This window comes from Akebia trifoliata, chromosome 5, assembly GCF_017979445.1.
Source record: "Akebia trifoliata isolate Shusen 1 chromosome 5, ASM1797944v1, whole genome shotgun sequence".
NCBI classification, from domain to species: domain Eukaryota; kingdom Viridiplantae; phylum Streptophyta; class Magnoliopsida; order Ranunculales; family Lardizabalaceae; genus Akebia; species Akebia trifoliata.
Genome location: NC_141379.1, coordinates 6,559,945 through 6,583,342, shown reverse-complemented (window position 1 = coordinate 6,583,342; position 23,398 = coordinate 6,559,945). Strand labels below are relative to the sequence as shown.

General features: G+C 35.8%; 2 protein-coding genes across 2 annotated transcripts; one reads left to right on the top strand and one right to left on the bottom strand.

The window, feature by feature from the left end:
- Window positions 1-2,321: 2,321 nt before the first annotated feature.
- Window positions 2,322-6,786, top strand: LOC147401294 (uncharacterized). Its single transcript, XM_086442505.1, has 2 exons — window positions 2,322-2,915; window positions 6,540-6,786. The coding sequence occupies exons 1-2, from the start codon at window positions 2,376-2,378 to the stop codon at window positions 6,624-6,626; spliced, it is 627 nt and encodes a 208-aa protein (XP_086298631.1). The 5' UTR covers window positions 2,322-2,375; the 3' UTR covers window positions 6,627-6,786.
- A 10,172-nt stretch (window positions 6,787-16,958) lies between these two features.
- Window positions 16,959-20,102, bottom strand: LOC147401293 (Pentatricopeptide repeat (PPR) superfamily protein). Its single transcript, XM_086442503.1, is given in 2 exon segments — window positions 16,959-19,148; window positions 19,151-20,102. Coding segments are annotated over 2 exon segments (2,619 nt in total). The 5' UTR covers window positions 19,797-20,102; the 3' UTR covers window positions 16,959-17,175.
- Between the last annotated feature and the right edge of the window lie 3,296 nt (window positions 20,103-23,398).

Below are 23,398 nucleotides of genomic sequence, written 5' to 3'. Positions count from 1 at the left end.
ATTCATAAGTAAATCATCGAAGAATAAACACACAATTGGGGTGGCTTTAGTAAAACTTGGTGTGGAAATAACAGCTTTCTGTTATATAAAAAATCATTAAAAATGAATTTTACTGCTGAGTCAAATCAAAACTCAAACGAGTCAAACCACTTGATGCCTTGACTCGACGAGTTTTAAAACATGGTTTTTAACTAGGAAATAGTGTAGGACAGTGCCTCACATGACTCATCAAGTGATCATCTTGACCGTCCAATCATAAAATGATCTATGCCTTTGATGATCGCAAGGACTATTGTCCACAGTAGATTGCCATCCCATAATTCACCTCCTCCACTAACAAAATGTCAAAATATCAACAACCACTTTGGCGGAAAATATACAAAATTTAATATGGTGTCATGTGCAGTAGAACACGTCACTTCAGGAATAAAAGTGGTCACTATCATGCGCCTGTTGTTTTCCATTGTTGGGGATGAGGCTTTTGTGATCGTAAGCAACATCTGAATTAATATCTCGAAATACAACAAAAATACCAAAAACAAAAAAATTCCAATGACCTCTCCCGTTAATTAAGTTAAGCTAGGTATGCCTCCATGTATATTAAAAACTTTTAATTTTTCACATTGACTATTGACTTTGACCAATTCTAACCTAAAATGACAATACTTACCTTCTTCTTATTGTATTTAATATAGAGTCGTGATATTCTGACTCGAAACTGGTCACATGATCGATGTGGCCAGTGCATATTACAAGAGATCTTTTTCGTTAGGATACACAAGAAAAAAAGATTTAAAATTTTGTGCACTTACCACGTCAACCAAGGTTTGAGTACAGTCTGAGTGAAAATTTTCAAGTCAGATTATCATTAGTCTTTAGTATATTTTGATATGCTTCTTTACCTTAGATTACGATTTGTATGATGATGATGAATTAATAATAGTTGTTTATCATGAAAATGTGCATTTATATCAACATATTTTGTATATACTACATCTTCCCCTCCGATTATAGGTAAAATCATTTGACGTTCACAAAAACTTCAGTACCATGTGCATATTATGTATTTTCAAATACTAGCTTTTGAATAGACTTTGCTACATCTAATGCAAACCCGTTGCTCTTTTTTTTTTTTTTTTTTTTCTTTAAGTGTTCCTGTAAATAGCGGATTGGGTCCATATCTAGATTTTTTCCAATCCGTTCAAGGACTAGTCCCAAGGCATGTGCACGTTCGCACATCACATGCATTGAGTAAGTGAGGGTGTGCCCTTGCAGTTGACCCCGGAGGAATTAATGCTCATACTTAGTATTGAACACAAGACCTACGAACTAAATTCCCTTATCTTCAACCTATAACTAAAATTTGTTGATTTTTCTCCAAGAAAATCTGTTGTATCCAAGCCATTAACTCCTAGGGTAAACTATCTTTAATCCACTCAGGCTCATCTTCAATCCATAGTAATTAATGTCTTGTAAAAAATACTTTGATTTTTTCTATTTCAACGATCCATCATTCTGCTTCTCCAAAATTTCTATCTTGTTATGAAGATATTAAGGTTGAACGAGATAGAATCGTAAGATTGAAGATGAATTTACCCTAAGAATCTAATATCTTAAAGTTGTTAACCCCTAGAATAAATTATTATTACTCAAGTCATCTTCAATGTCTTATAGAAATCCTTAATTTTTCTACCCCAAAATCCATCATTCTACTTGTCCCACCATTCTACCAATATAAAGGTTGAAAAAAAATAGAATCTAAAGATTTAAAATAAGGGTAAAAACATGTTGAAGATGATTGATTTTGAGAGAAAATCAAGAAACTTTTGGATAGAGATTGAAGATGAAGGCAATTACATCATTTAAATTTGTAGGAGAGTGTCTAAATCACCAATTTTTGTGGACCAATAAATTCATTAAAATACAGAGAGTTAATATTGGCACCCCAAATTTTACTTATCACATTCCAATTTCTTAAATTATTCATCACATCGCAATTAAAGATTAAAAGGTACTGTCCAAACATTAAAAAGATTTGGCTCAAATTATTATCTCAACATTATCGTTACTATATCTTAAATCCAAAAAATTTAAATCTAGTAAAAAAAAAAGAAAAAAACAAAAGAGAGATCTTTTATTCGCACCCAACTTTTACTTATTCTCAACCATTCAGTTATTTTAGAAGTTGGGGTGCCAATAGTAACTCTCCAAATAAAATTTAGAGACGACAAACTTCCCATTTTAATCACCACTTTTTCTCAAATAAAGGGGCAGTTTTGTGATTTCACTGACAGTCCACAACAGAGATATTAATTTTAAAACTGAGTCGTAACTGTGTCATGTCGTCGATGCACAATTGAACTAAGAAGCAAGAAATGGAGGACGAGAGTGAGATTGACTGGGAACAGATATCTATCCCATCTCAGGCCCACGAAGAAGCCCAGGCCCATTCAAGGAGAAGAGACGGACAGAGAGATTACGACGATTACTCCATCTTTCCACCTAGCAATCATGAAGGTCTCCACATTCCATTACATCATCAACCACAACATGAACAAGATGATCAAGTAGAATATGGCCCACAAGAACCAGCATCATCACCATCCAATGTCAATGTAGAGGTGGGCCCACTACATCATCCATCCGATTCACGATTCAGTCTCGCAGGAGACTTTGTGATGAAGAGGTTGAGTTTAGGGTTTGAGATCTTACGCTCAAAGTTCATGCGTATCTCTTCCTCTGCTCGTTATTATACTGTTACTAGAGGGGCAAATCGGTCATTGGCCTCTGCTGCAGGTGTTGCAGCTGCGTTGTTGGTGTCTTTGTTGTACTTGAAGTGGCAGCGGCAGAGGCGTCGAAGATTGCTGCAACAGAACAAGGACCGTTTGATCCTTCTCGTACAAGATCAAAGTCAGGTACGTGTCAAAAAATGATTGATTTCTCGATCAAACTTATATGCCACTAAATTGGGGAATTTGATTCCACCTGTTTGTAGAAATTCCCGTGAGAGAAATGCCACGTATTCCGAACCTTATCAAAATTCATACTGATGAAATGCTAGGGCTCCACCATGCTTTTAAAAATCGGACGAGTCAGTCAAATCACTGAGTCAGATATTGGAGTGTTTTGTGAATCGGCCACCTCAATGACATTGAAAAAACCGGTTCAACTTGGTCGATTTTTTAAAACCCCGAGGATGATACTCTTACCGTAAAAGTCATCCTCGCATTCAAAACTTCTAAATCTTATAATAGGGTTGACAATGATCCGAAATATACCTGATGTCTGAACTGGTCCGGATCGACCCGATCCGAAAAACATGAAACAATCGGATTCGGATTGAAATCTTAAATCCGATATAATTTCGGTTCGATATACCCCAATCCACTGAAAAAAAATCTGTTCCCAACATATTTTGATATATATTTTTTTTGAGAATAATGTTGAAGTGACCTCAAGTTGGAACCTCATATTGCACTTCTTGACGTGAAAGTGTATGAGAATCATATATGCTTTTCATCGAGACACGAGTGAAAAAACATTGACGGTTCCTATCTACTTTCACGTCAAGAAGTGTGATATGAAGTTCCAGCTTGAGGTCACTCCAACACGACCCTTTGTTTTTTATTATTATTCTTAATTTCATACAAATATATATAGATAACATGTTGTAGTCTTTTTTATTTCCCTCTATATTTGTAGTTGAAAAGTTGATTTTTTTCAATTTTATATGATTTTAAATTTTAATTTATTTTTCAACATTGATAATTGGAAAAAGGCATATGTTTGGATCGAATTGGAATTGGTTCACATTTATATTAATTCGTTCAGATCGGATCGGATACATGTTTAAAAAAAATTAGATCAGTATTGGAGTCGTTTTGATCTTGTGGACATGGGATTTTCGATATTTTTGAAACATCCCTCCACTTTGGGGTGTTTTGGAGTCGCCACCATTCATTTTCGGAGATGGGTGTGAATGGTCACCCGAAGTTATATTTCTTTAAAAGAACATGTCATTTTGACATTTTTTTTTGATGACTCTCGTATGGATAGAGCATGCTTGGTCCAACCTTTGATTCAAGGTAAGGGGGTCCATTTATGGAGTAGGGAAGGTGTTAGGCACCCTACTCCATCCACCATAGGTGGTAACCTCGGATTCGGTATTCCAAAGTAAAAAAGAAAAGAAAAGAAAATCGAAAATATTCGATGTATGCCCTCAAGTATGAGGGGCTTTCGATATTGATCCAAATCATTGAGGGCACCCTTATTGAAGAAGGGGCCCTTTGGTGATTTAAATCATGGTGGTGTGTGCGAATGTGTAGAGAAGGGGAGAGTAGAGGAGGGGAGTTGAGGGGGGTGTTCCTTTTGTCAAACCCACCTTGACTTTTTTTCCTTTGCTTGATTTGTTTGAGAGAAGGTTGAGAGTTGAGAGTTGTCAGATGAGTTGAGAGTTGGGTGTTGAGAGTAGAGTAAGAGTAGAGAGTTGAGGAGAGTTGTGATTTTTTAGAGTTTTTTTTGTCAATTTTCATTAGGGATTGAGAGTTGAGAATGATGGAGTTTTAATAGAATTTGTGAGTTATTTTGAGGGGTAGAGTTGGGTGAAATGATGAGAAGTGGTAGAATGGTGTGGGGTTTAAGAGAAGGGTATGTGTAAATTGATGGGGTTTGAGAGGTATTTGTGTAAGAAGGTTAAATGAGTGAGTTTTGACCCAAATGGTTTGGATCCAACCCAACCCATTTTGGTGGAGTGTTTGGTGAGGTGAGTTTAAGGTGGTAGTTGTGATTAAATGGTGTTTGGTTTAAGAGAATGGATGATTTAATGAGGTGGTTGATGATATTTTGGGAGGGTGAGGGAGATGATGACATGTGTAAAAGTGGGTGGAAATGAAGGGCTGAGATGAGTTGATAGGAAATGATGAGTGTTTGATTTGAGAGGATAGGTATGGGTTTAGGTTGTAGAGATAGGTTTGTAGGGAATGATGGGGGTAGATTAGGGGAGGGTGATAGGTTATAAGTGTTTGATTTAAGAGAATGGGTAGGATAGGTTAGGGTAGGGTTATGGGTTGAATTAATTTTTGGAGAGAAGTAATAGAGTTGGTTGGTTGATTGGATGAGGGAGGTGGAATGGGGTACTAACATGTGTCATATTGGGTGATTGGTTGTGATGTTGGGCTTGGGTAGAGAATTGGGTTTGGGTTAAATGATTTGGGTTAAATGATTTGGGCTTGGGTTGAGTTTTGATTGGGCTTAGGTTGTTGGTTGAATAGGAATGGATTTGGGTTTGTATTGAATAGACTTGGGTAGTGGGTAGGATAAGGATGGATTTGGGTTTATATTGGGTTGAGAGGGTAGTGAGGAATTTTTGGTCCGTGGGCCACGTGAGAAGCCTTGGGCCGCTTATTGAAATTAATATGACAAAATTTATTGGATTCTTGTAGGTTTAGGCTTCGGAACCCATTTCGATTTTTTTCAATTTTTGGGGCATTTTGCGTCGAGGCCCGCTCAAATTTGGGTGTCTACAGATCCGATATCAAACCGATCCGTTGTCAGCCCTATTTTATAAGATAAATGGTTGTCCCCTAATGCAAACTTATATATACTAGAGTTTGTGGATGCCTACGACATGGGCATCATCTTTAAGGTTATGGGGGTATTTAAGAGGGTAAGAGAGGAAAAAATAATAAAGTTGGAGAGATCTTATTAAGGAAGGGGGAGATGAGGAAAAACAATAAAATTGGTTAAAGAGGTAAAAGAGAAAAGATAGTACATTATAGGGTATTATTGAAAATGATGTAAAAGAAGAAAGATAATAAAATTGGAGGGATATTATTGAAAAAATGGAGGGGGGGAAGAAAGACAATAAAATTAAAAGTAAAGTGGTAAAGGGGAAAAGCAATAAAGTGAATAATGTGGATCTCACCCACTTTAGTGAGGTGATGTTTTCCCTCACAAAATTATAGCAAAATGGGCTCTACACAGATCAATTGAGATTTTATGTCTCGATAATAAATATTTCGATGGAAAATGTATGCTATTTCTTGGGGAGAATAATGCATAATAACTATGCTCTGAATCTCTGCGCTCTCCTCCTATTTTTTTTTTTCAAAGAAAACCTCTATTTAACCTTATTTTCTTAAATTAAACCATTTTAAAGAGAAGAAAAATAAAGAGAGAGAGAGAGAGAGAGCTTAAAGATGTCTTGAATTATTTTGGTCGAGTCATTTCTACAAAATACTAATCCTGAAATATTGGAGGTTTGTCTTGGAATGTTTCAAATGTCTCAGTCCATAGTATTTCTTGTTTCTTCTTTGAATGATTGAGACATTGCCTCGCAACGAGATTTTAAACCTTGTATGGTTAATCAATTTTCAGGTCTATTTTACACCTATATAATCTCGATTAATAGGCTCATTATTAACCAATGGGGACCAACTTCAGATATATGTGGTGTTTCATATAGTTTCTGTTGTCTATTTGATTTCTCATGTTGTAAGCTCCTTAAGTTGTGCTGAAATTTGATGTTCTAACTTTTGCAGAAGATTAATCAGGTGCTGGACCAAATTTCCCAATTGAAGGAATTGCTATCCATGGGTCAGAGAGTTCCTGTTTTGAGAAGAAGTTGATTGACCCTTTCAATCCACAACCAAATGAGGATTCAAGAAATTTTGTTTGGGTTTTTAACGGTGATCAAAACTAAGTTTAAAAATGTTTAATGTAATTTAAACATTCTTCTAGCAATGTCTCTGTCAACAACAGCTTTCATTGATAAACATATATTTTTTCTTTTTTTCTTTATAGGATGAATAAGTTGAGGTTGAAAAGCAACCTCAAGAAGCACCATTAATGGAGATTAGAATGTATATTACGGGGGAGATTTCTGTGGAATTCCTTTTCACTCAAATCACCTGACATGCCCAGGTCGGTTATGATTGATGATGGTCCATGGATGATGAAATTCAAGAAGTTTCATATATGAATTTGTTCTACTACAGGGTTCAGTGATGCTAGCCATTAATAAGCACAACTAACTATTTGATGATAATGCAAGCATGGCAAAACTGGCCCCCCTCACCAACTATAACCAATTTGAGAAAGAAAAAAAACATGTTAGCAGCCAAACATATCTATGTTAAATCTAAACTAGTGTGAAAATAACAACTATAAAATTTTGCTGATCAAACCTACATGAATCTATAATGGCCAACCTCCTCACAGAACAAATCCTACTTAACTCATTTCCATTGCTTGTAAGGAAAACAAAAATGCATGAATGCGTTCTAAAATATAAAAGATTTGTCAGATTGATAATCAATGAAATACAAGAACTTACACAATATACATGTAATCTTCTTACCTTGCTGTCTTTGGCGGACCACCTTTTCCGTGTGAAAATCAGTGATAGACACCATGGTTCTAACAAAGAATCTAACTTGGATTAAACAATACCAAATCAACACTGGTTATAGCAGGATTATTGAACTTTAGCTGTTCCTATCTTGGAATTTAAACATAAAACACCTTCACTTCAAGGGAAAATCAACTGGATGGGGATGGTAACTCAAGACTGACAAGGTTAATCGTGGGATTTCAAACACTTGACCTACCCATCCTGAGGAGCTTATAAAACCTCCCCTTCAAATTAGCAATCAAGATCTTTTTGCCCTCATCCTGAACTGGCCCCACTTGGGACCCATCTGAGTCTGAGCATCCAGTAAATCCAACAACTACAGGCAATTCTGAAACCGAAAGCTTCCTGTGTTCAAGGGGGGATCCATGACTTCTGATTGAGCATCAAATCCATGTTCCCATGAACAGCCAAATTTTAATTGACATACTCAGAGAGTGGAATTTCAAACAGCATACCAGTGAACAACGCATCCTGTCATTTAGGAAAATTAAATAAGGGCACATTCATTGTTCTGATAAAACATGTGCATCTTTCATTCACCAGTGTGGTCATTAAAATTATAATTGTTAGCCACACCCAAGGAACTGTATTTAATTCCGTTGTTTGGAGTGTTATAAGTAATGGTTGGTATGTCAATATAAGCTCTCAAAGTTAAATAGGCTTTTAAAAGACACTGCACTTCTACTTTTTTAACTTTTACTTTTGAACTATATATAATTCAGATATACCATGTTTTTCACAGATAAAATGTCCTGATATGGTTATTAAAAAGAAAGTTTTTCAGCTACAAATATGAAAGCTTTCCAAGAATGTTGCATAACCAAACTTAGTTGAACACATCGCAGCGTCACATGGAACACAGTCCTTGATGACATAATCTGGGTTCAAAACCATGCACATCATTTTTTAGAAAAAAAAATTCCATCGATTCTGAAACTTATAAACCAATGGAAAATGGAATCCAAGATAACAGTGAAATGGACGCTCAAGAATGACTCACCTGTAATCCACTTAAGATAGGCAGAACTACTTTCAGAATAGGCTATTTTTCAGTGAGAATGATCTTCAAGTTAATAAAAAATGGAGGTTACTGCATTTGAGAAGGCAACAACTACATCTCAAATGAAATCAAGAACAATGAAGAAGGTAAAACTAGAGATGCATAGTCAACTATTGAAACAGGAATAACTCAGAACTTTAACACCAAATTTTGCCCATTATAGAATGTTGGTAATAATTCTGGTTACTACCCTCGCCCCATAATTTCGATCGAAGCATCATTTTCATCAAAGCTTAATTTAAAAAATTATGTTAGACTAAATAATTATTGTTTCTCCATTCAATTATGTCTCAAGAAATGTCTTCTGTTAGTCAGTACATCCTATAGGAGCATGGAATTGCAATTTGATCTGCATGATTAACAGAGAAATAATATCTCATTTTTCCCCCTTTTTAAGAGCCTTTAAATCTTCTTGTGGCTTTGCTCTACGACTAGTGGGGAAAAGCTTCCCCCATCATTATATGGCTTAGATAAGATGATGTAGATGAAGATATACAATATATATTCATCCAGACAGTATGAAGGTTTGAGCACAACCTCTACTAGAACAAATAAGAGAATGAAGAATAAAAACAAGTTTAGAGATAAAGGATCAATGTGAATAAGGCAAACTAAATGAGCAAAGTGTTGAGTTTAGTCCCACATCGGATACAAATTGCCTTGTCTCTCTCCTTATAAGCTCCTGGGCCTCTCCACTCATCGCCAATCTGTTCTAAGTTGGACCCCCATATTTATCATGGTATCAGAGCGGGCCCTTCTCTCCTCCACGTCACCCAATTCATATCTCCACGTGCTTTGACCAAGTCCGGCCCACATGTGCGGGGGCATGTTGAGTTTAGTCCCACATTGGACACCCATGGCCTTGTCTCTCTCCTTATAAGCTCCTGGGCCTCTCCACTCATTGCCAATTGGTTCTGAGTTGGACCCTCAAATTTATCATGGTATCAGAGTGGGGCGTTTCTCTCCTCCACGTCACCCAATTCATATCTCTATCCAGTCCGGCCCACACGTGCGAGGGAGTCAGAGGTTGGGGATCTTATAAAGAGTGAGACAAGGCAATTTGTGTCCAATGTGGGACTAAACTCAACACTCTCCCGCACGTGTGGACCGGACTGGGTCAAAGCACATGGAGATATGAACTGGGTGATGTGGAGGAGAGAAAAGCCCGCTCTGATACCATGATAAATTTGGGGGTCCAACTCAGAACCAATTGGCAATGAGTGGAGAGGCCCAAGAGCTTATAAGGAGAGAGACAAGAGAAATTTTGTCCGATGTGGGACTAAACTCGACACACCCCCGCACTTGTAGACCAGACTGGGCCAAAACACGTGGAAATATGAACTGGGTGGCGTGGAGGAAAGAAAGGCCCACTCTGATACCATGATAAACTCAATACAAAGCAATGAGAGTCTGATGTGGAGAGACCCAATAGCTTATAAGGAGAGAGACAAGGCAATGAGAGTCTGATGTGGGACTAAACTCAATACAAAGCAACTGACAAAGGGTCACATCGACCTCAATCAAACATTCCCCAGATGGAGAGCATAAAGTTGTTAGCTTTTTTCAATGGCAACTCCATGAGCTAAATTTTCTTGCTGGACGAATTCACACAAATGGAAGTTTCCTTCGGAGGAGGACCAAAGGGTGTCGAGTCGGAATGGAAAACTTTCAGTCAAGTCATTCTGCCTTTCCTTCCGAAGACTTTTTTCGGCTCTTGCCGTTCGGATCCAAAAGTTTCTTCTAAGATATTAATTTTTATATGGATTTCAGCTCTAAAGAAGATTCTAACATTTGAACATATCACATCTAGATGTGTCACTTCTGTTAACTTATTTTGTATGGGTAAAGTGATCAATCCATTAATCATTTGATGCAGGACTATGAAACTAACCTAATACTATGAAAGTTTGAAATCAATTACAATTACCAAGAGAATTCTAAATATGAAATAAGAGCTAAATCCACCACAAATTATTCAAAAAATTCTAATAAGAGAATAACAAGTAAATCAGCCCCACAATGTAGGATCCTAAAAATATTAAATAGAGGGTTTTCCAATGGAAGACATTTTTTTTTTTACTTCCACTAGTCTAGGGTTCCGAACAAATAGCAATTGGATTTCTCTTAATCCATTCGAGTCTAGGCTCAAGCAGTGTGGTTAAGGGCGAAAGACGTACTTAAGGCACAAAGGCCTCCTGGTGCATGAGGCACACTCCTAAGTGAAGCGAGGCACAATAAAACTATTAAATAATAATAAAACTATCAAATAACCATAAAAATTAAAATTAAAATTAAATAGTGATAGATAGGTTCTAGATATTTTACAAATATAAATGTATAGATATGAGTTTTATAAATAAATTAAAGCATTCAACACTTAACAAGAGGACGAAAAAGAACAACAAACAGCATTAATAGAAAAATGAGGAGAAGAAGAAGAAACAGGCTAGCAACATGTGTTGTTGAAGCTATGACATACAACTACGGTCGCTGATGGGTGGGTTCAAATCGGGCTTGGTTGAGCCCTAATCCCTAAAATGGCGGGCTCTGCCTTATACCCCTATATGACGTAAGTCGACTAAAGCCTAACCTGGCCCTAACAAGCTCAAGCCGAATAAAGATGACTAAAAATGTGAACTTAACATCTATAATGGTAAAAAATTGTACTTTCCAAATAGTTCTTCTTTTGTTTAAGTTTTATACAATCAAGAAACTGGTGTCTTATTTAACCTCTAATGGTTATAGACAAGACTATGTAGCATGGTGTCTATTATTAAATTGTAGCAACCAATAAAAAAATAACATACATTTATTTAATTCAGTTTTTAGTGAGGAGAGCACCTGATGCGCCTGCACCTTGACTGAGGCACAGTCAAGGCATGTGCCTTGGTGTGCCTCACTTACACTACCTTGCCTCACATGTATTAAGGCACCTATAGTATGCCCTACCTTGAGGTTTGCTTGAGGCGCACAAAAGCAATCGTCTTGACTACATTGGGCTCAAGTGGCTACATTGGCAAGGATTATGGCTATATTGATAGGTAAAAATAAGTTTATTAAAATACAGGGGTCGGGGTGACCACCTGATAGATTACAAAAACAAATAAGACACATCACAAAAGAAAACCAAACAAAAATGCTACTCCGTCACCAAATAACAAAACTTGTGATTTAGTGAAAACAATTTTCCAATAGCACCATTCTAATTCAATCAAAATAAAATAGTTGGAACAAGGCTTGGAAAATGAGTTAGGGCTGAATTAGGGTTTAGAGTTGAGGGTTATGTTGGGGAATGTTCTGGTTAAGGTTATAGGTGGCTGGAGTGGATTTGGTTGGTGTAAGCTAGGGATTACACCAATCTCTAAAATAAAGTCGCACGCACATAAAAGACCCAGGTAGACCATCTAAAATCTCTAATCGAAGGAAGTCTATTGTCACGGCCCAAAAACTCAACCTGAACCCCATGATTCCTAAGTTGAATCCAGAGACATGATATTTAACCCATAACATGATAATCATATATAAGACACAAATGATACTTAAATATTATAATAAAAATCATACCTGATTATTGTTTAACAAAACACAAAAGTATCCTCAAACCTCGACCCACTTAAACATATTTACATATTAGAGTAACGACACATACTGTGTCATAACTACAAGAGAAAACAACATCAAAAGACTTTTAAACCTAACGCTAGTTCAGTAATTCAATAATAATACCCATAATCCTCTCCCGGAAGTTTGGACTGATCATCTATGTAGCCCTAAACCTGAGTTTCCTCTGAAGGATCATCTAAATCAGGTGTGTTTGAAATTTGTGTTGTTATAGGGGTGAGTAACAAGGAAGTTACCCAATAAAGGAATCTAACAATTCTAAATAATAGCATTCTACATGCAATTTAAATATTCTAAGAATTCATAAATCATGCATGTTTGATATTTAGCACATAATTGAAAATAATTGAACACCGATATCATAAAACCTAGTAGGAAATTGAAACACAATTAAAAATCTAAAAAATAACTGCTCATAATATAACATCAAATAATAGAGTACTATAATAAAGAGTTGAGGGTTACGACTGATGTGAATATCTCATTTAAGATATGATTATTCTAATACTTCACCAGTGTGGAACCCCACCGTTAGTTCCTGATTCTATGGCTAGCCTTTGTCACATTTAGGTAACTATTTTCCGACTCAGGTTGACCAAGGCCTTAAGAAATGGGCAATCAAGTAGGTCATTCTTTTTTGACTACTCTAAACTATTAATGATCATTAAGTAGCCACCTTCATTTATGCCAATCTGGCATACATGTGATCTTTGATAATCTCTATCAATTATATAACTACCTACATCTTGTTCTCTATTAAAGATAGAAAGGAAATTACTGGATTCCTGTAGTGATGTTGTGTTCTTATGCATCCCATAATACAAAGAACTCAAACAACGCAACTGTTATCCTAGAATAATGCATCGTTCCGAAAATGTCACAATACGTTATTCTTTATAGGTTTTCACAATTTCTTTAATAAATCATTAAAATACTACATATAGGTACTTGTTTTTTTTTCAAAATGTATTGAAAGTAAGACATACACGTGTCTTAAACACCTAGTCCACTCTTAAATGTAAAGCATCATCTCTCTTTTCCTCTTCATTCTTTCGTGTCTTACACGACCATCAACTGAAACATCTCTCCTTCGTGCCTTACACGACATACGCCGAAGCATCTCTCTCATCGTGACTTATACAATCTATGACTGAAGTATCTCCCCTCTCTGTGACTTATATAGTCTTATGACTGAAGCATCTCCCCTCTTTGTGACTTATATAGTCTATGACTGAAGCATCTCCCCTCTTCGTGTCTTACACGACACTTAGTCAAAACATCTCACTAACTAAGTATTTGAAAAACATGACAATCAATTGAGAACTCGTTCTCATATTTTATTTTAAATAAAATATTTTTCTTACCTTTTTAAATTGAAAATTACAATATATAAAAATCAGCAAGTTAAAATTTGTAAATAAAATTCTATATATGTATTTGAAATATTAGAATATACATATATTTAAAATATATAAAATTAAAATAAAACAACAAGTTTATAAAGAATTAAAAACACATTCTATACATGTACTTAGAATTATTAGAGCACATATAAAATATGTACAAAATATGTAAGTTGTATGTGAAAACCATTTATATAGTTGCTGAATTTTCTTTTTAGTATGTATCAAATACATATGAAACACATATAAAGAATGTAGAAAAATACGTGGAGTACAGAACATATGTAATTCATATGAAAAAAATCAGCAACTTCTAATTCTAAATATATTAACACATATCTAATTCTATACATTCTTTTTAACAACTAAAACTTATATAAGATATATAAAATAAAATAAAAACCAGTGAAATACATATGCATATTTTAACAATCAATTCACTACTTTAATTTAAAAGATCTTGAAGAAAAGCCTAAGCTATTATAAAAATGTAAGGTAACTTCCTTTCCTTACCTTCATTCCTTTCTCTTAGTAAATAGAAAGAAAATGAAACACAAATCTTAGATTTCTCTAATGAGAAGGATGATGGGCTGGATTTTAAACTTATTTTGTTAAAGGATTTAATTAGATACCCAAAAATTTTGATGTAAAAGTTAGACATCAGAACTTCACCCCATATAAATAAATAAATAAAAAATATCTAGATATTTACCAAAATATCTAACTCTATTAGAATCTTCTAAGTATATAGACTTCGGTCAATTTGACTTAGTCGAAATTGGTTTACCAACGCTTGACTAGGTCGACTTGACTTGAATCAACAATGGTTGACTTGGTTAACATTTTTTGTTTTTTGTTTTTTTTGGGACATTACATCTACCTTCCACATTCAAGTCAAATCCCTCCCCCCTCCACATACACACACCCACCCACACATGTAAAAAAAACCTAAAACAAATGTAATCAATTACAACTATCCTACAACCAAGATTAAAACATAATATGACCAACTAATACGTAATTAACTAAAACTCCCTAATTAATCCATAATAATAAATAAACTTATGGCTGGAAAATAAATAACAAATAGGTCCCTAGTGGGAAATGATAAAACTAAACAGAACCTAATCCTAAAATGTGGCCCAATGGCCTTCCATGCTCCATTAAAGCAACCCATTGTATGTTCTCAATGTAGAGTCTTCTTAATGCTATATAAATGGGGTCTTCTAAGCCCAAATAGAGATTATCAACCTTCTTATTAATTGCTCTCTAGCAAAAGAAATATGATCAACTTTCTCTCCCTATTCCCAGTTTCCCAAATCGGTTTTATCCATTTTCCAATGTTGGAAGACCACAAGCCCTTGCCAGAAAGAAAAAAAAAAATTTGATCCACTATTCCCATTGTTGTTTTGCCTGTGGATTAGGGTAAAAAAAGATACAATACAGTATTTGAAGGAAAGGATCATTCGATACGAGAAGTAATAATTTCTGCAGGGGGAGTATAAGGGGATCTTTTTCTAAGACCTCCTTTTTACAAGGGACTCGTTTCTTAGGATGTAGTTCAGCTTTTCTTCCTTGTTGCATGCTTGGCTTTGTGCTTCTATTTTTGGTTGCCTTCTTGACATGTTCTGTAGCTAGGTCTCCTCAACCTCCTTGCCTTTCTCTTCTTTCAATATACTTCTTTACCTGTCCAAAAAAATTCTGTGGACTTTGCTGCAACATTTCCAAAATAAAATTATTTCCCTATTGCAAGATATTCAATTCGTTGTAGATTATTGCTTCTACCATTTCCAATTGAAGATTTAATGTAGTAAAAATAGCTTAAACTATATGTCATCTCTGTCTATGACACAGATTGTAAGATTATCCTTATTATTATATAAAAACAATTATTTTTCTAAATTATTAAAAAATAATGCCAACTCCAGGAATCCTTATTTTCTGGGTTACTTATGCTGGACATTGGTAACAGCACCCATCCACGAGACATAGGCCACATGGAACACCCATCCAATCCAACTCTTTCAAATTAAACATCATATCCTTTGAGTATAATAAACAAATAGCAAAGCACATTCAGTGGAAGTCAACTCCACAATCATCCAACAAACCATATTTAACACCTTATCGATTAGTCCACAGGTATTTAGCAGGTTAAGCATTATGCATATGTTACTTTATTGTAGCTCAGTGTCTCTTCCGTATTGGTGTAGTGATTCTTTATGATAAATGGTTCTACAGAACATTAAATCACTTCCAACAAAACTTTTTAGAGCTTATTATGCATTATCTGGGACCAATAAAAATGCATTAATTTAGGCCTATCTCAGAATGTTTAAGTTTGTCATGTGATTTTCTCCATATGTCGTGAATTTTTTGTTTTTGTGCATGGTTTGTCACTTTGTCTTGGTTTTTCACCACTCCAAGACAAACCTTCAAGACTCAAAATGAACTAATCAGATATTCCTATCTATTTGCAATTCTGTCCTTTTGGAAAGTCAGAAAAGATAAGTAAACAGTCCAGAAGGTCCATTTATCATGGTGATTTGAGGCCTAGGAATCCTCCTAGGTCAGAGACAACCATGATTGTTACAAGATCCACTGTAAGTTCCCCATGCATAAAGCACAGGTAGGGGAGAAAGCATCTTCCTGTGATTTTAGAGATTATGGGTTTTCTTTTCCTTTGGTCGAAGATGAGTAAAGATTTTGAGGGAGTGAGCTTCCAAGATTTTGTGTTTAATTGGGAAGCAATTTGTCATTAGTTCCATCTCCTGATGGGAGTGTATTTTTCTTTTCTTTCGTTTTTCCTTGTTTGTGGGGGCTAACTCAGCCTCCTCTACTCTTTTTTCTTCATTAATATAATTTATATTTATCAAAAAAAAAAAGCATCTTCCTGTTGCATCCCTTGACACAGATGCCATCCATATTTGTCTTTCACAAATACCTTACCCTATTGGATAGGTTTGAGACTAATAAAGATTACTGTTTGGAGTATAAGGTGTTTTGTACCGGGTAATTTCTATAATCTATGTAATAAAACACAACAGTGGACCCTGGCTCAGCTATAGTTTTGTAGGGTATAAACATCCACTCAACTACAGTGGAGTGGATTATAAACATGGAGAACTCCACTAATTTCCTCTTCCCCCCCTTAACTTTATTGTCGTTCTTCTCCTCCCTTTTCAATGATAACTCTCTACCTTTACTCTCTTTCCCCTTTTACCTCTTTAACCCCAAAGAGGATGCCCATGCCCTAAAATCTAGTAGATAAATAAACAGTATCAGAATGGTTCTATTAGAAGTAACAGTAAGTGTCAAAAGCGCACCATGATGGCACAAAGAATGCCCACAAGGAGCTGTTTATAGCCACTCCATGGACCCCTGTAAAACTAGTAAGAATACCCCAAGGAATCTTGATGCATCATAAATCCAGTAGATATGGCATTAGTTGGACACCAAATAATGGACGAGCTAGTTTATTTGTCACAAATATGAGTATCAATTTTATTTGACAATGTTACAATGAATAACGAAGACAAAATTTTAGTCTCATAAGTATGTGACTTCAGTATTACCTGCTTCTATGCAAACAGTATGAGCAGGATTTTGTGACAAGGAAGTGCCGGATGCATGAATCAGATCATCATTCAAATCACTGCCACCACTTTCTTAGAGTGGTGTTACAAGAGTCGTATTGTATATGCAGTAAGATCAAACCCCTTTCGATGCATTTCATCAACCCATCTCTTCATCTCCATTCTCCTACCATGTTTGCACAGCCCACCAACAATAATGTTATAAGTCCATCGGTTGGGTTCATATCCTTTCTTGCATATCCTATCAAACAACTCTATCGCATGGTCCATGGTCTGAACCATGCTTAGTCTTCTCAACAACATATTGTACGTGAAGATGTTAAGTGGGAAGCATTGTTTAATCATTTCGTCCATGTTGTCAATATGTTGGTTCACTCTAATGCCACCCGAAAACAAACCAACTACCTCTCTAAGAGTCAAACTTTCAGATGGAGAGGCTTTCCTAGTCACCGCTCCTGAACGGACCCAAGCCTGAAAAAGTTCTTGATTATCCAAAGAATGAAGCAAAAGTATGTTACCGATGAAGGAAGAAACAGGACGGCTAACTTTGTCTAACTCATCAATAACTTCTACCACAATATCATAATTCTTGATTGAGCAAAATGACAGTACAAGTTCCTCATAGCACTCCAAACTTGGAATCAATCCCATCCCCCTCACCTCCTTCAAAACCTCCATGGCTAGACCTGGCTTGTTGGCTTTGCAAAGACCGATGATCATAGTATTGTACAGTTTCTTCGGAGGTTGTCTTCCCATGCACAAAGCACCATAGAAATTCAGAGCATCCGCAATCCGCTCACTTTTTAGAAAGCTTTGAAGCATCAAAATTTTTGTACCCAAATTGGGTTCAAAGCCACTTCTAGCCATCATCTCAAATACTTCCCTTGCCAGCTCGGGTTTTCTAGCATGACCAGCTCCATCAATGAAGAAGTTGTAAACCCGAGGGTCGGGTTTATAACGAGACAACTGCATCTCTAGCAGTTTGAAAAACTGGTTTTCAGGATTTTGCGTAGTGCACAGGCAACAAATAACAGCCCTGTATAATTTACGGGTCGGGGTGTGACCATTTTCTTGCATTTCAATCAGAAGTCTACAAGCCATATCTGCTCGATTTGACCTTTTAAAACCGTGTATCAAATCAAAGTAAGTACTCCTATGTGTAACTTTATTCATTTTGCTAAGCTCCCCATGTATCAAGTAACCATCTTCTACCTTCTTGGCCTTGCATAGGGCCGAGATAAATTTAACACACACAACATCACTTGGCATAATATTCTGTTCTAGGGCCATAAGGAATAGGTCCCTCATCTTATCCAGCTTTTCCTCCCTGAATAGAGCATCCGCCAGAATAGAAAAAGTCCTTTTACCAGGGAAGTAACCTTGCTCAATGGAATCTCTCAAAATCCGATACGCTTCATCAACACTCCCATCTCCACAAAGAGTATTAATGAGATAGTTGTAAGCCAGACTATTCAAAGAGAGCCCAAACTCTGACCTTGAATTATACAACTCAAGAGCGACATCAACCATTCCAGCCTTGCAAAAGAAGCATAGAGCTGCATTCATAGTGAACTTATCAGGAAAAATCCTCCCCTCTTTCATCTCCATCAACAAATCATACACATCCTCGAGCCTATTTTCTCTCAAAAGCTTGTAAACCAAAATATTATAACGGAACACTTCGGGCACATAACCTTCCAAGAACTTCTTGCTCCGCAGGAATTCCAAAGCTCCATCCATTTTCCCAGCTTGAACAAGATCCCTAACCCAGATACCGTAAGTACGTGACATAGGAATCTTTTCAAGACCCCAAAATTCCTCCAACAACCGACTTGCCTCCTCAAACTTATTCCTTTTACATAAAGCATCAACAAGAATGCCCACGGCATGATCATATTTCTTAGTCCCATTGCACTCCAACCCATGGACCAAATCTTCCGCCTCTTTCAACTTGTTTTGCTTACAAAGATTCTTCACCCTTATGCAAGAAGTTATCTCATTGTCTAAACCCCTCCTTGTAATTTGCTTCGAGATTACATCAACAACGTCAAGCAACTCTTTTCCACCAAAGCATTCAGAAGCACATGGTACGCAAAGGTGTCCAAATCAAGCCCTTGGAACCGCATTTTACCAAACAATTGGAGAGCAACATCGGGCTTCCCTGCAACAGCATACCCCATCACAAGAGTATCATAAAATCTGACCTTGTGTAGGTGCCTTTGAATCGTGTAAGTCTTTAGAAAATCCAACATCAAAGACATCAACTTTGCTCTCGATAAAATTTTAAAAATCGCATTAAAGGTCGCACGGGTGTGATTGAAACCGGGTTGCCTCCCAGCCCAATCAAAGAACTTCAAACAAGACAACACATCTTCACCATGATTTAACACCTTCAATACGAATTCCTCCGAGAGCCGCAACTCTAATCGAGAGAGCGCCAATTCCGCAGCTCTTTGAGAAGCCAAATCGTCATCTTTGGGAGCTAAGATCTCGAAAATTCGATCTAGTAAAGTATGTTGTCTGCATTTGAACCATTCTTTAAACGAAAAAGCTACCTCTTTTGAATTAAAATCATCAAAACCTCCATCTACTGATGTTGTGGGAATAAACGAATGTAGAGAAGAAAAACAAGAGCAGCGGATGAACTTCTGGGCGAAAATCGGAGAGAAAAAAACCCTAACTGCTACACATTTGGAGAGAAACATATTTTCCCAGAAACCCTAACTGAATCTAAGATTAATAACCTCTTGGCTAAGATTAATAACCTGAAATGACGCACTTTAGAAAAAAATTCTGAGAGGAGTTGCAGTGCTCGCGTTGGTGATGAAGCTCAGCTCGCTTTCGAGGTGAACGAAAACACGAGCAGTGAAGAGAGTTCGAAAACTGAGATTCGAAGTTTAAAGCCTCCATTGTTGAAGCTTCGAAGCATAACTTCAGAGTCTGCGTAAGAGATTCTTGACGAGGAGGTGAAACCCCACGAGACACTGTTTTGGCTCGCAGATCAGGTAGGGAAACTCAAACCATCTCAGCCGTTCGTTGGATGTTAAGGGGGTGTTTGACATGGATTCTAGAATCCGATTTTTTTTTAAATCGTAATTTGACTTTAGAAATTCGATAATATGTTTGTTTCAATTAATTATCCTATACACATAATCATAAATTGGCTATAATCAGAAGCTGATGATTCTCGTTTCTTGCATTTTGTTGCATAATATTATTTTTCTTTTGTCGAAATCCATTTGGAAAAATTATTAGCCAAAGTCAATTTTGAATGTTAGAAATCAGTTTTTCCTCATTTTGATTTTGACAATCAAAATTTAGAATCTAATATTTCTAAACAAATCATCCAAACGCCCCTTAATAAAATAATAGTTAGGCCACGTGGACTGGCATCTGAATTCTCGAACTTAACATAAAAACCTAACGTTGAAAGTTAACTTTTTATTTTTTATTTTTTATTTTTTTTTTACTTTTTAATAATTCTTATACCCTCTCAATTGGATTACACATGGCATTTTCAAAGAGGTATTTCTAATTTTAATGAAAATGTAGGGGTGTACAGTAAATTTAAAATGCCCCATGTCTTGTAGCAGGGAGGGTTTTTCAAATTTTGAAGCTGACTGTCTACTTCAAAGTTGGACTCCACATTTTGGTCACAGGTCACAGGGCCACAGCCATTTGACATGTGGCGAAAAAGTCAAAACCAAAAAAAAAAAAAGAGAAAAAATTTCTCTCTTGCCTACATCAAAAAAAGGAAATTTCTTAATTACATCACATTGTGTCATCCAAGATTCTATAAATTTTGAAAAAAAAATTAAAAAGATATTTTTCATCGTTAAATTTTAATTTTAAATTTGAGAGTTCAACAGTCGTCCATTTTCAACATCTTCGATCAAGCTTGAAATTTATTTAATTTTGCGCATACGTGAAATGATTGTGGTGTTGTGAGCTAAAAAACACTTATATTCCAATGACATCTAATCACATTTTTGTATCCGATATGGATGGGCAGTTATGAATCTTTTCTTACCAACTTAGGTCATCTCCAACTATGCACTAATCTTTAAAATAGGGACTTGTCAACTGAAAATAATACTCCAACCATGCTTTGAAATAGGTCTCTGATTTAGAGCATCTCCAATCCACATCTTCAAAAAAAAAAAAAATTCTCATCAAATTAACATCTTCAAATTTGAAAATGGAGGTTCCCTCAAAATCACTTTGAATTCTGCCCAACCCTCTCTTGAAATCATTATTTTACTCACTTGAAAAATGAAATTGATTGGGGATAACAGTGGTATTTAAAACATATTCTATGAAAAAAAATGTCAAAAATAACATTTATGAAAGAAAAAAAAGGACAAAATAGGTATTTAAAAAGAGTTATGATTTTCTAACGCCCCCTTTGACATACGATCCACGACATGGCATGGGCTAGAACCATAGATTTTTTCCTCAGGATACCAACTGCACATCCCCATAAATATGTGCAATTGTGTATCCAAAGGAATATATATATATATATGATTCTAGCACATGCAACATTAGGTAGTGTATGGGAGCATATGTCAGACAGAGACATTAGAAAATCATTATTCATTTAAAAACGTGAATAGTGATTTAGAGAGACCCTTCAAATTTTCCCTCTCATATCTATATTTCAAGGCATAAATAATGATATAAAATGGTAACTTTGAAAATGAAGACCGGTAAGAGTTAGGCTTAGATGTCTCCATCTCTATATTTGGATTTTTGAAAACTAGTTCGAGATGCTCTTAGAAACCCTAATTGGAGTCTCCAATTTTGAAAATCTATGGAGTATCTAAACTATCTTTACTACTATTCATTTTTTTTATTTTACCCTTCTTATATATTATATTTAAATTTGTTATTGGCAATATCCTTTATACATTTCAATTGTAGCTTTATAAAATTAGTGTAACTTTAGATATGCAAATTTAAATTTTATAAAATTGATATGATTGAAAAAGGTATTGTAGACATAAGATTTTCGAGTTCAAAGATCTCTATTACTTAAATTTGGAGTCGTCACAATTTTTTTTATAGAAAATGGTGTGAATAGGCATTTGGAAAGTAGTTTTGAAAATTCATTTTGTTTGTGGTGACTCTCATATAAATATGGGACATTGATCCATCTAAGACCTAGGTAAGGGGGTCCATGTTAGGAAATAGGGAAGGTGTTAGGCACCTTAATCCATCCAACATTGGTGGTAATCTTGAATTCGGTCATTTTTTAAAATAAAAAATAAAAAGTCGAAAAAATCCAATTTGTGTCATCGAGTACGAGGGACCTTAATTTTAGTTTAAACCATTAAGGGCTTTCTTATTGAGGAATGGGCTCTTCTATAGTCTATACCTTGGAAAATCTTGAAAAATATAAATATTTTGCTCAAGGGCTTATTTTCATAAGAATAGGGCCCAAGACTTTAGTCTTGAAATATTTTTGTGTTATGTGCATAAGTGTAGGGATTTTTTAAGAAGTATTTTTGAAAAAAGTTTTCAACCTTTATCTTTTCGACTGAGTCGGAACCTAATCTACCGGAAGCATAGAAGGGTTCACACTACATCTTAGGATTGTTTTAAATAAAAATAAAAGGAGAGGGAGAAGTAGATAAGAAAAAATGTAGAGGGGAGAAAATAGAGGTTATTTATTTATTTTTAGTCCATATCCTACATTATTCTTCTTCCTCTTTGACTTTCTTTTTGATCTTCAAGTGATGAGCTTCTGTAAGGTTTGTGAATGGGGTGTGTGTAAATTAAGTATGATGGAAAGGCATTTATGGAGGGGGTGTAAATAAGTTACTTGTGATCCAAATGAATTGTATTTTTCAACCCATTTGGGTTGAATGTTAGGTGAGTTGAATGTAGTGGGTTTTGATTAGAATAATAGGGGTGTAAGATGGTAGTTGTTGATTTTTTAGAGAGGGTGGAAGATATTGTAACATATGTTAAAGAGGTATGAGATGTGTGTATTAGGTGAGTTAGTTAGAGAGAAAGGGTGTAGGGGTGGCTTGTGATGAGAGATTTTAAGAGAATGATGTGAGTATGTTATGACATGGGTGTAGGTAAATTGGTTTTTTAGAGAAAGGTGATGGAGTTGGTAGATGAATTATGAAAATGAGTTAAGGTGATAACATGTGTCTCATTGTGATGATTATTGGTGATTGATTGCGATTTGGGCTTAGATTTTGAGTTGGGTTTTAGATTGGGTTGAGAGATGATTTTGTGATGACACAAAGGGGGTGGGAGGGGGGAGGAAGTTCTTAGCCCATGGGCCAAGCAAAAG

Bases quoted from the DNA above. Each gene is read 5' to 3' on its own strand.
- LOC147401294 (XM_086442505.1), top strand. From the start codon at position 2,376: ATGGAGGACGAGAGTGAGATTGACTGGGAACAGATATCTATCCCATCT. The intron at 2,916-6,539 runs GTACGTGTCAAA...TAACTTTTGCAG, and splicing joins TCGTACAAGATCAAAGTCAG to AAGATTAATCAGGTGCTGGA.